The sequence below is a fragment of the Channa argus genome, chromosome 9 (genome assembly GCF_033026475.1).
Source record: "Channa argus isolate prfri chromosome 9, Channa argus male v1.0, whole genome shotgun sequence".
In the NCBI taxonomy this organism is placed as follows: Eukaryota; Metazoa; Chordata; class Actinopteri; order Anabantiformes; family Channidae; genus Channa; species Channa argus.
The window spans coordinates 23,845,609-23,861,580 of NC_090205.1; the positions used below are offsets into that span (position 1 = coordinate 23,845,609).

The following is a 15,972-nucleotide window of genomic DNA, read 5'->3' on the forward strand; positions in this document are numbered from 1 at the left end:
ATGTGCACTCCGACAGGTCTGCGGTGATGCACTGATCCTTACACAGAAAGCCGCTGAAAACATGCCCAATGTTGGCTTACATATTCAATTTCAAGGTGGTGGTTGACTCTTTTTTTGTTTCTTTGTTTTGTTTTGTTTGCCAGGTAGAGGCGGCTTCTGTACCTTCACCTGTCCAGAACATGCAGTAAACCAAGTAGTCTTTACTCTCACCTCAGGTTATTCATCTGAGAATGGTTTTAGTGCTGAGGTGATGGGCAGTTTTTTTACACTGAGAAATCTTTCCATTGCTTGCATCATGACTATTTCTAGTTATTGTAAATATGTTAAATTATATATACATTTTTCTAGCTTATAATTAAAACAGTTTTAATATGGTATTTTAAAAATGAATATAAAATAATCAATGCTTGTTAGTGTAGTTTTTAATGAGTTCAAAAGTAAGTCGATGTACACAGTTAATCTACACATTAAAAAAAAAACATATAGGCTAGTGGTGTAAAGATTAAAATCGATGCATGAATCAGAGATACAGCCACATCAGTTTAAAACTACAGATTTTTTGTTCAAAAATCAATATGACTTTACTCATATCATCAGGTGTACTTAAAGTAAGCTAATAAAAGTAAAATACTCTACTATTTTTCCTGTAATAGTCCATTTCAGAATAAATGTAAATGTGGTGCTGATTTATACTACTTTATATACAAACAGTTGATTAATATATAATCACAATAAAGCTATAAAATGATTAAGCATAATCTATTCGCTGATTTGTATTTTGTATGGCAATTTGAAAAAGTAACTAAAGCTGTCAAATACTGTATAGGGAAGTAATAGAAAAATGTTTTCCTGGAAAATACTACAAGTGCTTTAAAAACTCAACTTAAATGTTGGACATGAGTGAGTGCCATAACAGTAAACCATATAATATTTAGTTTTGGTTGATTTTCTTGCTTTAACAGTGTCCACTGTAGACAGAGACTGATCACATGACCTGATTCAGTCTTTTAATGGTCCTTTACCATGGCAACGACAGCGTTGAAACTGCTGAGTCACTCACAAATGCTAAAGACAGGCTGTAAATTGCTCAGACTTTGCCTCACAAAATGTGGAAAAGTAAAGCTGAAAGTCTTGTAATTTGCTGAAAGTTTGAATGGTCTCTCTAGCCTGAAGTATGCCCGACTAGTTAAAGCTGCAGGAGGACAAAGCTGAAGACTCTCTATTCATTTGAAAGAGAACAAATTGCTGAAAAAAACTGAAAATTTTAAAAGGTATAAAACATATTAAAAAGCTGAATGTAAGAGCACATGTCCTCAATAAGCAGAACTTTTTAAAGTTTAAACGATGTTTCTAACTGAAAGTAGGCTGAAACGTACGAAAATCGGAAGAAATAAATAAAATTATAAATATTAGAATATGACACTGAAGCATTGAGATATAGATAAGCTTTAGGGATACCAACTGTAGTGTAGCTTCTAAAAGTCCTTAAAAAGACTAAAAGCCTAAAACCTTGTAGATTAGATATTCCTAATTTGTATCAAAAATCTTCAAGATAATTTTGACAGGCCTTAAAACATATTTGTTACGTTATGGTTACACATATTATTTTGAAGTTTAGTTGATGTTCCCTGTATTAACTTAATTGTGCTTTAATGTGGTTTTTTTTTTCTTGAGAAACATTTACTCTTGACAGAGTACTACCACCTATAATGATGCCTGTTGATGAAAATGTTGACCGCACATGCAAAAATGTGAAGACAAGGATCCCTGTGGGTCGGCCTGTGTTAGTGGCAATGTAGTTCAGCTTTGCCTGTGTTAATAGTTATGTTAGTGATGTTGCATCATCATCCTGTCTTTTTGATAACTTATAGACTTCATGTGTGAATGTGACAAATCGAAGGGTTTTTCTCTTGCTCAAAATAAGATGCAGGTGGTACCATCCTCATCGTGTACACAATGTATGGACGTAACAGTGTAATTTAGGAGTTTCTGGAGACTTAAAAAAAAGAAAGTTTAAATAGATTCACAATCACATTAATGTACGTTTGGTACTGTTTTACAACCTGTAGTGTGTGGAGGCCACAGCACGACCGCTTTTAACAGTAGTGCAGATCAGCTGATTACAGTTTTCAGTCCAGGTCTCATTAAACTTGCATATTGCAACATTAGTTAGATGAAAGAGACAGAAACAACCATTCATGGAAGACATGCTATGTAGATGGTTAAAAATACCAAGCAAAAAAAGTCTGTAGGTTAAGAAGAGAGTTTTAATTAGCCGCCTAATGATGTTTACAACCTGCAGCTACAAGCTGAAAATTAGATCATACTGACCTGAAATTCTGTGCGCCAGAGATCATCAGTGTAAACAGCCTACTGACTTTGGCACATCTTATTTCCAATAGCTTCTTGGTCCAAATACTGAAGATTTATTGAAATCATAACAATAACACTGGGAGATTGAGAATCCCATGTGAGATCAGCTCATGGTTTTTAGTAGTCATATTGCTCTGTTTGAGTTATCGGACAGTTGGGTCCAGATAACCACAGCTGAACGACTGAGAACCTTCACCGACATCTGCTTAAATTAGAACTACAGAACTGCTACACTCTGATTTTCCATCAGTGTTACAGAGTGAAGTCTCTTACCTTATTTATTAGGAATCATATGGTGGATTACAGACAACAGTGTTGCAATGACGTCTGTTTTAAGTGAAGCTTGTGTTAATAGTTAACACACATTTACATTTGGATCAGAAGTAGATGTTAGTTAGACATTGGTGTTTTCCATGAAGAGCTGGAGGGGGCACAAAATTTCCCAGAAGCTGTCTATGCTGGACAAACCGTGGGTGAGAGGCACAAAAAACCCTTTGTAAAATCCAAGCGTACTGTGTCTATGTGTAGTAAACATTTGATGAGTGAGACATCGTCTCTAGTAAAACCATCAGCTGATGTCACATCACTTTCAGAATTTTCCAGTTAAAACCATCTTAGTAAATCAGTGAGATCAACATTTAGTTCAGAACCGGGACATTCAGTATTTGGAGCAAATAAGATGTGACAGTGTTGATACTTTTTTAATCGAACTTTGATATCATTGCTGCTATTTCAGGCCTATAGTATTACTTATTTTTTACTGATCATTGATCCTAACAATTTGGATGAATGTGTGGGTATACACTTTATATATGCTGAGCCTCTTAGGCACAAACATTTAAAGATAAATGAAGTCTGGTCTTTCCCGGTTTTAGCTACAAAGATGAACAGATTGCAACTTAAAACATACTCAATCCTAAGGTTTTACTTATCAGTGTTTTTTTTTTTTTTTTGTTTGTGATTATTATATCCACCTTCTACTGGGACCTGGACCGAAAAAAGTTACAAGACTAATAAATGCAGTGATTGTAAACACCTTAGACTTTTACAATGTGATTTAAAACTGTTTAAAAAACCAAATCCAACATGAATTCTAACAATATTTTTCTGTATCCCTCATATCCCTCATTTCTTTTCTGTGTGAATATGACAGAGGTCTTAATTGTATTCGGAGTGCACTAGAAAGTCTTAAGCTTGACATGGAAACCTGTTTAAACCATTAATTATGCGGTAATGTCTCAATATGTAGCATAAATATTCTGACAGTATCTTCACAAACAATTAATTATGTGTCATTATAAACAAAGAAAAGAGTGGGGAAACTAAAACATTTCCATAGACCTAGACCTAGGATTTCAGAAGATGAAATGCATTTGTCTGATACAAAGTCATACAGTAACTGTATATGGATGTGTCTCTTCCTCAGTTTCATACATTTTTCAGAGGCACAGTCAATACAGTGATCGATACAGAGGCTGAGAACAGGAGAGTGACATGCTGTAAAGGTGGAGCTTTGATGTTTCCTTGCACCGAGAAGTGTTATAAAAAATATGATCAAGGTTTTTTGGCCACTTTAGGACCAACTTGCTTACCATTTAAAAGGACATGGGCAGCAGGTCTTTTATCATGCAAGTCCTATCTGAGCTTCTGTGGAGCACCAAGTCTTCTTTTGCACTTCTTGTACATTTTGAGCGTCAGTGAGAGTAAATATGACCTGGAAAACCTTTTCATACTTATTTTGAAAGTAGTGCTTCCCTGACTCAGGTGTAGTCAGAACATGTAAAACAGTTCCTGACAGTAAAATATTGCCTTGAAAAAGTGACTTTGGCCAGATTTTATGTTGAGGCTGGGGCTGTCTTATCATGCAGAAACAGGGGCGTAGATTAAAAGTAAATTATGGAGGTAGATTTGGGCCATAAATGGGCCATTGTAATCCTCCTTTAAGATTTATGAGTGTGTCACACCACTGCCATTTTTATACGCTGTGAAACATTTCACAATCCAGAGGCAGTTGCAAGTGTAATTGCTGCCTACTATCATTATATCGTATCGTATCTATCGTATTGCACAATTTTTGTTGCTGCCTTCCAGCTCCAGTACCAAGATTTTATCTTTTATTTCTTTCAAAATGACCTTGTTTACAACATGAGATCTCATTTTATACTATTTTAAAGAGGCATTGAGCATCAAAAACACTGTATTACAGGTAGATAAAAGACGCTATGATTTGGTGGTGTCTGTTTAGAGACGGCAGGGGGCACAGGCTACTTGTTGCTGTCACAGATGCAGCGTAAGCCTTCATTTATCATATTAGATGATGGCTCTTGACATATCTGTACAATCTTTACCCAAAGACTTTGGAGGATTGCTGTGCTTGGTCAGCTGTTTCCAGAGCTTGAATCAGAATTTCAATACCTTAGCAGAGCATAAAGACTATAAGCAGAGGGACACATTTAGCTTATGTGTGTCAATACATGACAGCTGATGTCATCTCATATGTACAATGCACTTTTAAAAGCACAATTTTCAAATATTACACAGAGAGGGAAGGAAGTGATAGAGAGCTGTTTGCCACAGTTTATTAAACTTCCAATGGCCTCTCGGATGGAAATAGGTTGTTATATGGATTGTATGCTATCTTGCAGAGTAAGGCATAATTTATGAAGTGCAGTATAATTTTATATCATTTCTGCTTTCCTCCCCCTGGAATTATTATATCTTCAAATGTAGCACAAACATAATTGAACCAAAAATGACAGCGCCCCCCCCACCGAGGACCAAGGAATGATAGAACACATCATATACAGCTTCTCCACACTGTTTACAGTTATAGTTTAACTCTCTTTTTGAGCTATTGATTGTACAGAAAATTCAAATATGCACGTTTGTGAGCATGTGTGAGTATGACAACATGAATACATCTCTGCATATACACTGACTGTTTAATAACAATAACACCACTGGTCTCATCTTAAAAGGGGCACCATGAGGAAATGTCATCATTTGTATGGATTGTAGCTTGTCAAATGTTTGTCTAATTTGGAGGTTTAAACAGTTGTTTTTGGCCTTCAGGATTTTACAGTAATTAGGCTTAAGTGTTAGATACATATAGAGAAAAGGTCGATGTCTTTCTTAAAAGCATCAAGGCTTCACGAAAAAATGATTAAATGGTGGAATGATCTTTACAGCACTGTAAGATTGTCAGAGCAGTCAACCTGTTGCACAGTAAATGTAGCTGCACACAAACAAATAAACTCAGCCAGCAAGCACAAACTGCAGAGGCCTTGAACCATCAGATATGCCTCCACATTTCTGTGCTGTTGACTTAGGTAAAATGTGGAAACAAAGAAGCTGCAGTTCAGGAGACCTCAATGTATCCTGTAGATAAGAACTCCAAGAAAAAAGTACACAACATTGAGGCTTTCTGTGGCAAAAACATGTTTGTATTACTTCTGCTTCAAGGAATATGTGTGATGCATTATTGACACCGACAGCTGGCATGGTCCCTAATGTTAACTGCCTACTTTATCATTAATTAGAGTTCAAAACCCAAGAGTCAAGGTACAGCACAACTTGTAACATCTACAAATGCTTTGGAAAGCAGGAGCCAGGAGGACAGTTAATGGGGGAGATATTATCACCCCATCCAAGCTTAATGCAAGAGCAACTGACCTGAGATTGAAGATCATGACTAAGATGGACACCTGGAACCACCTTGGCTGATTACCAAGACTAAGTGAAGTAACTTCTGAAAGTAAAGAATATGTGAATGCACTTGAGCACTATGATCAACCATCACTGAGTCCAACAAGCTGATGTGACCATATCCGAGGCCTTGTAGAATGCCATGGAAAGACTCACATGTCAAAGTGCCCTTGAGCAAGACACTGAACCCTAACTTAATTGCTCCTGGTGAGTGTTAGCCAGTTGCACAGCAGTTTCCCCAGTGTGAGTGTGTGTGATTGTGAGTGTGAATGGGTGAATAAGAAGCAGTGTAAAGCACTTTGAGTGCCAATAGGTAGAATAACGCTATATTAGTACAGACCATTTACTATTTACTGAGCATGGAGTGTGTACTCTCAAAATGTACTCTCAGTGGCAAGCTAATAGAATGAGAGCAGACCCACCAAGACTGGAGACTGAACAGTACTAGAAAAGCAGGAGAAGCAGGTATCACATAACAACAATGCTCAGTGGCTAGTGAACCCGAGAGCAACCTCCCTGAACAGCCACTGCAACCATTACAGTGATACACAAGGGTATTAAGTACAAAGAACTGGACAGCACCAGGCCCTGACATGATCCACTTTACTGCCCCAGACGACTACTCCCATCATGAGAGCTCCTGTCGGATATCATATTGGTTAGGATGAGCAAACACTTGGTTCAAGACATGAGCAGGGCCAAAAGGAAAATGGGAGGAACATCAGAGGACAAAGCACAAGCTACTGGTAGATAAAGCAGTCACTCAAGACTGTAAGACCAGACATAATGTATCAACCTGTGCACTTCCTAGACTGAGTACAAGGAAGCCTATGACTTGATTCCTCACACATGGATCCCTGGATTGCTTGAAACCGTGCAACATTACCAAAAACTAAGAGCTTTCATCAACAACTCAATGGGGCTGTGAAAAACAACCAACCAAGAGGCCAACATTAAGCCTGTTGCACAAATCACCTTTATAAATGTGGCATTTACCGAGAAGCTCTGTCCGCACTTCTTTTCTGCATATGGCTCAGTCCCTCTTAGTCAGTGTGGTTATGGATACCAATAGTGGTTCAAATACCCATATGTTTCTGCAACTCCAGATATATATGCTTGTACAGTCAGTGTGTGTGTAAATTGTGCTTTATTCTATGAAAATTACTTTGCAACGTTGTTCTCATGGGATCACAGTGAAACATACAACTAACATTCTGGACCAGTTAAATTAAGGTGGTTGTGCCTCTTGCACATTGGCTGTATCTATTAAATGGTCACAGCAGGCTGGAATTGCTGATCTTCTCATTATCCATTACATCTACAGTTAAAGTAGGGTCATTTCTATGGAGGCTGGTGATTAATTATGCTGGATTTACCAAGGTCATTAAGTTAGTGATGGTCATTTTTGCATATATGTCTGCTTGTAAAAACTTTAATTGATCATTTTAAGATTTTTGCGGGGACTAAACAATGGAAGCAGTAATTCCATCTAGATGCAGACAGGCTCCACTGAAAATGTTTTTGCGATCCCTAATACATCATTTCAATTGCTTGAACAAAAAAGTAATAAACTGTACGTTGTGATTATAATTACTATCTTTGGTGAACTCTTAAGACTATTTTTACATCCCATTAACCTATATGGCTCACCTAATTTGTTAATGTCTAAAGCATTGATCGGGGCAGCCTGGGTTTGATGTTCTGTTAAGAGCTTAATATCAGCGTTGATGACATCACCATTCCTTCGGAGAAGTTGGATAGCAAGAGTCTTCTAACCACAATGCCCATACAGGACATTTGTCCTTAGTCTCTCCTACAACCCACACACTGGATGGTGTCTCTTTCAAAGTTCCCCAAATTTCTGCCTGGTGTCCCAGAAGTGCTGTTCAATTGCTACTGGACTGGACCTGTAGTCCCTGAGGATGTCTTACCTCTCATCCACAAATTTCTAGTTTTGATATACTGGCTCACGGAGGCAGGCCTATAAAGTCGTTGATAATTTGAGCGTCACCTGAGGGTTGTTGTCCCACCTTTTGTGTCTGTTGCTGGGGTCACGTGCATTAGGATGTGAGTGCATTTACTCTACATTCACTTAAGTAACCAGGGTATTCAGACAAATCAGATTTCTCGGATAATCAGCAAATACATGCACTTGAGAAATCTGGTTACTGGAAATCTGTGTATACATGCATCAGAAGAGTAATCTGCTTTCTCCTCCACCTCACACTTATTTTGGAAACCTGGCACACAGATTTTAGCTGTATAGTGCTTTCTGACTTTTGTTTTCTGTGTGATGACAGCGCAGGAAAATGAAAAAGGGGAGTAACATAACTGATCTACAATGGTAAGTGTCCAAGTTTTAAAAATCCATGAGGAAAGTGGCTTATTTAGATCTCTAATAGGCACTTCGTGTTAAATTTTCTCAGACTTTAATGCTTTGTTAAAACCATTGTCCTTCCTGACCAGAATGTGGACAGTGCTGCCTTCAAAGGAGTGATCCTTGTCTTTCACATGGAGTCCTGACCTGTGGAGCATTGTGCCTTGTGAATTTGTTGTTTAGTTTTCAAATGTACAAATCTGTACAACTGGACAAATATAGTAGATTGGATAGTGTTAGGTGCAAAGAAATCCAGGTTAGGTTTAGGCACTTCATAAACATGGTGAGGTTTAGCTAAAATACCGTCAGGATTCAAGGCACCATCGAAAAATGCCTTTGAAACCCTGAGGATTGTTAAAAAAACTGCCTCCTAAAACCTAAAGGGTTTCTGAAAATCTTTACAGACTTTTACTGTTCACCAAAACCTCTGTATTATTATTTTTATAATTATTATTATTAATCTGACCCTAATTTGGCTCCTCAATAGCTGGTTTCATTTGTTTAACCTGTAATAACGGTTTCTCTGTAATACCGTGGCGTCTTAAGGCAGTAGTTCTGTCTTTACCCCTGGCTCTCTTGCTCTTTTGATGTAGTAATAATTCCCAGTTTTAAATTCATCTTTGAATCCAGCGATCTCACCAAAGTCCACCTCCTTCATGTGCATGTTTCTTATCCGCTCACTGAACCTTGGCTGGCAGCTCTCAATCCACATGGTAATGTAGTTCTGAAATAAAATCACTGTTTTCATCCTAACTATTGTAACTGTTGCACTCCTTCTCCTCACTCTGGTTGTCAGACTTTGTCACTATCCAAAACAACTTTAGAAGCTTTTCGTGGTCGACACAGAGGAAACTAAACCCTCCTCCACTGCGTTTCTCCTTTTATGGTTGTTTTTTTCTTTTGCGACCAGTACAAACAACCTACAAACTTGTATATTACAAGAAGTGAGTCCCAAAAATGAACATCCAGAATTATATAATTTTTTTTTATTTAGCAGTATGAATGCATGATAGATTCAGATCCAATACTGGTTTCAAGTCTGAAAAGTTATTTTGCCCTTATTTTTTATGTAGTTGCATCAGTAATCCTAAAAATAAATGTACCCTCATACTTATTTATTCTTTGTGCAGTGGTCACTGCTGCATCTGTAACAACTTTGCTTGGTCTCAAACGATAAGGCCAGTTCTTCTGGATATAGTTTTTACTATAAACTAATCATATACAGAGACTAGACTTTATTTACGGGAATGACTCTGAATCTAGAAACTGCTCTAGGTGACATGTTTGTTCCTCACCAAAGATGTGGCTAGTGTTTTTTAAAAGATGGTCGACAGAGCATGTGCATGCACCACTGACTCATTTGTAAATCCACTTCAGACGCTTTAGGCAGTGATGGCCATTCTTACCATTATGAGCTCTTTGAAAAAAAATAATTGGTTCTGTTATATGTTTATGAATATTATACAGTGATTAAATGCAAATATTGTGGGTTTTAGTGTCTACATTGAGTTTTTTAACTATAGACCATGCAAAATTATTGGTTTTTCATTTTAAACGATGTCTCTGTCAGTTGTTTTAATGAGTTTTTAAATGTCAATTCTTTGAAACTCAACACTGAAACATTTAAACTACCCAGTTTTATTAATGTTGTTGTGGTAAGGGGTATAAGCTTTTTGACCAATCTGTGGTTACACAGCATCATCGCCAGCATTCAAATTTACCATGCTTTTTCGCATTCACTACAATGTTTTACCAACAGGTGGTGTTAATGTTGTGATCAGTGTGTGTAAGATTATTGGAGAAATTACTTACTCTATTGATAGGCAGAGATCTGATCCTTTAGGCACAAAATGCGGGCCTAATCTTCAGGGTGGGTAACAGCATAACGTGACAAGCAGATCATAATTTTTTTAGATTTTGTGTTATTGCACCTTACGTTGGATTTTGTATTTTCCAAATTGTGCCTAAAAAGGGACTAAAGGTGAATGAAGAAACCAGTGTTAATTTTTATAACCTAAATGAATTCATGCACATAATTTATTACAGCAGCAGACATAACATGACCTTTTGGAGCTGTCTTGAGTATGTGCTTAGCTCTATAGTGACAAAAGGAACACTAGTAGACCTTCCTGCTATCACCTTGTAGCTCATGATATTGCATACCTTGTCTCTTTTAATTAGGTTCCTGGGATAGAATCAGCAAAAAAAGCCAGTTCATGACCTATTGAGTTTTGCTGTTGTTAAGTTTTGAAGTAAATAAATTTGAGCATGATGTGTTTTTTTTCAATGAACTGCTTGAAACTTTTATGCTTGAAAACATGTGGTGTACAGTTTTAGTGCAGGTCTGTAGAAAATAGTATTTTCTCTTCCAGTGCTCACATTATCTTTATAAACCTAACAGAAACAGCCAAGATGCTATCTACCACATACTATATTAGCTCACAACGTCTATGGGCATCACATATACTTTGCTTTTTATGGCAGAAAAAATTACAGCAAAACAGCATCATTACACAAAAAAAGTTTTTTAGCTTTTAAGCTCTTTAGACAGGGTATGTTACTGAATGACTTTTATATGAAATATGGTTGTGTACTATCAGTGTACTGTGTAGATTTTGAAACTTGATGACATTCTCATGATGTATGCCCCTCCTCCCACTCCAAAGACATGATTAAAATCCATCCAATCTTCCCTTTGATCAAACCCTTATTAAAGGTTGAGCTGAAATAATATCAACTTTCAAAATTTGTCACATTAAGTAAGTACCTTCCAAAGATGCAGCACTTTAGTTCAAAATTCCCTCTTTTTGTTACTTTCCATTTACTGCAACTCAACAGCAAAACACTGTTGAGGGACACACAACGATCCTCAGTATGATTGGCAATAGCTTTGTAGATCTGAGAATTTTTATCTCGCACAATCATCAGGTCAAAATTTAATTTGAGCAAATATCAGCTGAACAAATCACATTCCCATCAGCGTCTGCTGCACATTTGGGTTAGTGCTGACCACCGAATGTTAACATGCTAACAGTAGTACTTTTTGGAAATCATTGTTTATCTATGATGTACTAGCTATGATGTTACTGGCTACTGTATGCAATCAGGTATAAATAGTATAAGGTCATTAAAATGGGCTCCATTTTTTTCAGCAGCAACATTATGAAAAAGTTATAATCATGTAAATGCTTGTCATATAATATATAATATTATATCATTTAGGGAATATGCATCACTCTGCATAAGGATTGCTACTTCTGTTACCCATAAACTTGGAATCATTTTGTTTTCAAACACATTCCTCCTTTTTCCAACGGTTAATTTTGTTTTTGTTGGGGAGACATTAATCGATAAAGTTTTGAGAAGATATACACTTTATCTATGAAGACTAAATCAAATTTTAACAATGATTTCATGAGAAGAGATAAAAATATTTTATTGGGCAACAGTGTATTTTGATTATAACACATTTGTAGTGTACTAAAGTAACATTTTCATTGCAATCATTACATTGGTACTTATAGTTAAGAACGTATTCCGAGTACTTCTACTACTGTAACTTTGGCCATAGTCATCTCAGTTTTCAGTGCAGGGATGTTGACATATCATGTCACACTGCTGGAAGCAGACATTGCTTAATTTGCATTGCTGCTTAGATGGAACACAAATCATGTGGAGACTGCAGATTCAATGAAAATCCATGGAGATGTGTCTCATTGACATGAGCTTTTTCACCCACTCCCCAGTTTAAGACGAGGAATGAAGTAATTAGACTCTAAAATAGTGTAAATCTGTAATCCATAAGAACTATAAACATTAGTGCCGAAGTAGTTGGTAGCAGAATGAAGATGCATAAACTGCTGTGTGTATTTTTTATTTTGTGTAGAAACTTGTCCAGCTTGATTTTTCTCCCTGTGCGTCTTTCTAAGCATGAAATGAAGACAAATATGTTGCTTTAGCCTAGTTACTAAACAAAGTCTGAAAAGATGACTCATTGCTATTGTTTTCAACTGTTGACCTAGATCCACATGAGTTTTTTCTGTTTGCTGTGCTTCTTTGCTGCTGTTTTTTTAATTACTTATCAGAACATTGTCGAGTTAATTTTAAAATGAGCAAAAAGATAAATTGAATAAAAAATGTCAAACATTTTTAGTTAAACTTTTTTCACTTCTGTATAGTAATGTAGAGTGGATTTTATTTTTCTTTTATTCCCACAGTTTATTCCATGTGTGTACCATAAAAGGCCCCAGTTTCCCAGAAAAGGGGTCTGAGCCTTCTTCTTCCCTTACCCCCACAACAGCTGTTCATACAAGACACAAACATAAATTGATACAAGGCAGAGCAAAGAAAAGCCCTAGGAAAATAAAGTGTAATGAGAACAGCCTCAGAATCCGGAGACCCTCCCTGTTTTAAATGCTCACTTATGCAGAAACCAAAGTTCTGCCGGCCAGCAAAAACACACCACCACCCAAGGCCCTCACAGAGCTGAAAATCTAACCAGACACCATTAAAAGTACAAGAAAAACTCTTGCTTGTTTAAAGGACCTTTGTAAATTGGCTGACAAGTGTTTATGACCATTTTTTGGTCTTTTGATTTGACAGATGAAACTCATTATTTCTCATTCTCCAAAGGTGTTTTTTTCCTCTTAAGGCTTACATTGATAAATGTAACACCTAATATAAAATTCATATGAATGAAAAATAAACATGAATTAATCTTGGTCCAAAGTATTGTGCTTGGCTCATTACATTAGGATGAATCTCTTCATTGTTTTGAAACCTGCCAAACCCCAATATTTATGAATTCAGCTGTGCATCTTCATCTTGATTTGCTCTGGTGTCATGTCTCATGTCCTTTCCAGTATTTTGGATGTCTTAAACAGTTCATCTCATTGTAAGCAAAAAGGACAACCAAATGTGAGATTTTAAAGTGGTGAAACTCTCTTTCAGCTGCCAGGCAATACACCTTGAGAACCCTAAATGTTTCTGAAGTGCAGGGGAAAAGTTAGAGGGTATTATTAAGTTGATTCACAGGGAGGCTTTCATGAATTTGTGTGAGGGAGGTTCTGTGACTTATACACTGTAATGTTTTGACCATACTGCCATTTTGATTGATGTCAAGATGTTGACCTGAGGCCGTTGCCGGTACACATAGTGTGATAATGAATCACACAGTGCAGCAAAAGGGTCAGACTGCATCTGGCATGTTGGCTTTTATAGGTCATCTGTGGTATGCTACGGTACATTTCAGTGGAAGAGTTCCTGTCGAAAGGGGTCTCTTTTTTGCACATGCAAAACTCTAAAAGAATCCGTTTTAGACAAACTGTGGGCGGAGGAAGTTGGGTTTGAATGTCAAGTATCATATGTCTGGGCCAAAGCTTCTTGTTGAGTTTGCAAACCCCATCATCTCTCTTCACTGCAGTCCTTAGTGTACCACCATCTGGTCCACAGCTGAAAACTATTAAGACCCGTTGGAACTTCCTCTTCACTATTCTTCCCCACTTTGAAGGCAAGTAAGTAGCTTTTATCTCAGCTCTGTTGTTGTTTCCATGTGTCGTATAAGTTTGTCTTTTTCTAAGGAAAGGTATCCGTGTTTTTCCTTGATTAAGTATGTCAGAGTGTTGTATAGTTAAAGTTCTAGGCTGTGAGAATGCAAGTTTGGCTTTTAGATATGACACCGAGACACTATGTTGCAGTGACCGGAGGAATTCTGTGACTAAATTCATATAGAGATTTTAGTTGTCTAATGTGTTGTGCCTATCCAGAAAGATCCCAGAGCTGCGGTGAGAGCAAAGTGAAGAAAACAAAGGGTCTTTGTTGATTTTCTTTTCTGAGGCATTATGTTGGAACCGCAGTGCATGCACTGCTTCCATCTCATGTGGAAAGCCTGCTGCGTTTTTAGTGCATATGGGTCGAATTAGTGAGTGGCTGAGAGGCATTTGGAAATTGGACCTTAACTTTGTCTTCTTACTTTAGTTGGTGTTGTTTTTTCTTTTTTAGACAAACTTTTGTCAAAATTTAAAACTTGGGTTCTTTTTCATTTTTAGATTATTTTGGCTCTACACTGACTTCACAGTGGCAAAAGAGGTTGTGCTCACTTCCAGAAAGAATCTTTCCTAAACTAAATTCCACATGTTTGAGTCACTGAAGGTAAATTGTGTGACTCTGGATGGAGTTTTTGCCGTGCAGTTTAGAAACACAATTCAGAATATGTATTATTTGCGAACTTAGATCTTTTCAAGATTTTAGATTTTGTTTTTATGGCCAATTCAGATATGTGTGTTTCAATACTTTATAGGTGTTAGTACTGTATAATGTAACTGCATTTTGTGGTTCAAGTCACCATTTATCTGCAGCTGTAGCTAATGATGTTGGAGTATTCAACTGAGTAGACTATGAGCCCAGTATGGACTTGTTGAACTCATTGTTGAGAGACGTAACCGCATTTCATGTGTGCAGTATGTGCATGTGTACGCACATACGTGCTCATACAAACACATTCTTCTTGTGAGGAAATGAGCAGACCTAACCCTGGTGCTCTCATTGCAGCTGGTAGATATCGTAGGGAGACTGAGGAAGTTTGCAGCTCTGTGTTAAATCTTTGTGTGTGTGTGTGTGTATTTGTGTGTCTTGGGGTCGACACTTCTCCCAACGGGGTGCTGTTGAATCACCAGACAGGATGCTATTAAAACAGGCTGAACACTGCAGCTGTCAATCCATGTGCCATTGCACTCAGATGTCAGGTGAGGCATTACATTCAACCACAGTGTGCCACAGACAAAAACATAAGCTAGCCACGCTTCATCTGCTACTAGACTTTTCCACGGTGGCTGCCAAAAATGGAACCCATCATCAAACTTTGCATTGAGAACTCCAAGTTCTTACGGTGACTTTTAGGGTTGTCAGCAAAACTGATGCCTTTTTTTTTTTTAAATATGAAGTCTGGTTAACTTCTTTTGTTAAATGTCTATTACCTGTTTTAATGACTTTTAATGACTTAAACGTAACTCTTGTAATTAAGTATGTTTTAACTGTATTTGTGAAGTATCACGCCACACAATTGAGTGCTGCTGTTGGTTCCAAATACATTTTGGCTGTCCAAATTTCCTTCTGTACTTCCTGCAACAAAAGATCCAAACGCATGCTCTTTTCTCCCTACATTTGATAAAAACACAACATTATGACTACATAAAATACTGGAAACCATTAAAGGGAAGCTAAATTTTGCTAATGCAGTGCTGTTTTTTTTAGCATCCTACCTTCTCTGAGGATAAAGGCAAGGGTGCACTTAAATTCATTTCTAAAATTTAACAACTAAGTAACAAGGCCACTACTGCCAAGGTTTTTACTTTGGCAGTCCAGATAAGTAGTTGGTCCTAAGATGTGCAGTATATACTCTCTCTGTCTTTGGTGACATGTAAACAATAGTGATGTCCTTGTTCATCTGACCTTGCACTGCTTTCAACAGCACAATGTTAGACCTGTAAATAAGAAACACAAGTTGTCTTTTTTTTTTT

At 37.2% G+C, this 15,972-nt stretch overlaps 1 protein-coding gene across 8 annotated transcripts in view; it reads left to right on the top strand.

Moving 5' to 3' along the window:
• gulp1a (GULP PTB domain containing engulfment adaptor 1a) overlaps positions 1–15,972 on the top strand; it is a 78,659-nt gene that overhangs the window by 38,032 nt on the left and 24,655 nt on the right. Inside the window, exon 1 of one of the 8 annotated variants that reach the window (XM_067514786.1) lies at positions 223–247. The exons of 3 other annotated variants lie outside the window; for them this stretch is intronic. In XM_067514786.1, the coding sequence (XP_067370887.1) occupies positions 231–247 (17 nt within the window). In that variant the 5' untranslated portion in view covers positions 223–230. Of the gene's footprint in view, positions 1–222; positions 248–13,803; positions 13,969–15,972 lie in introns of those variants that run through there. 4 more of the 8 variants (XM_067514787.1, XM_067514783.1, XM_067514790.1 and 1 more) reach the window with 4 other exon arrangements.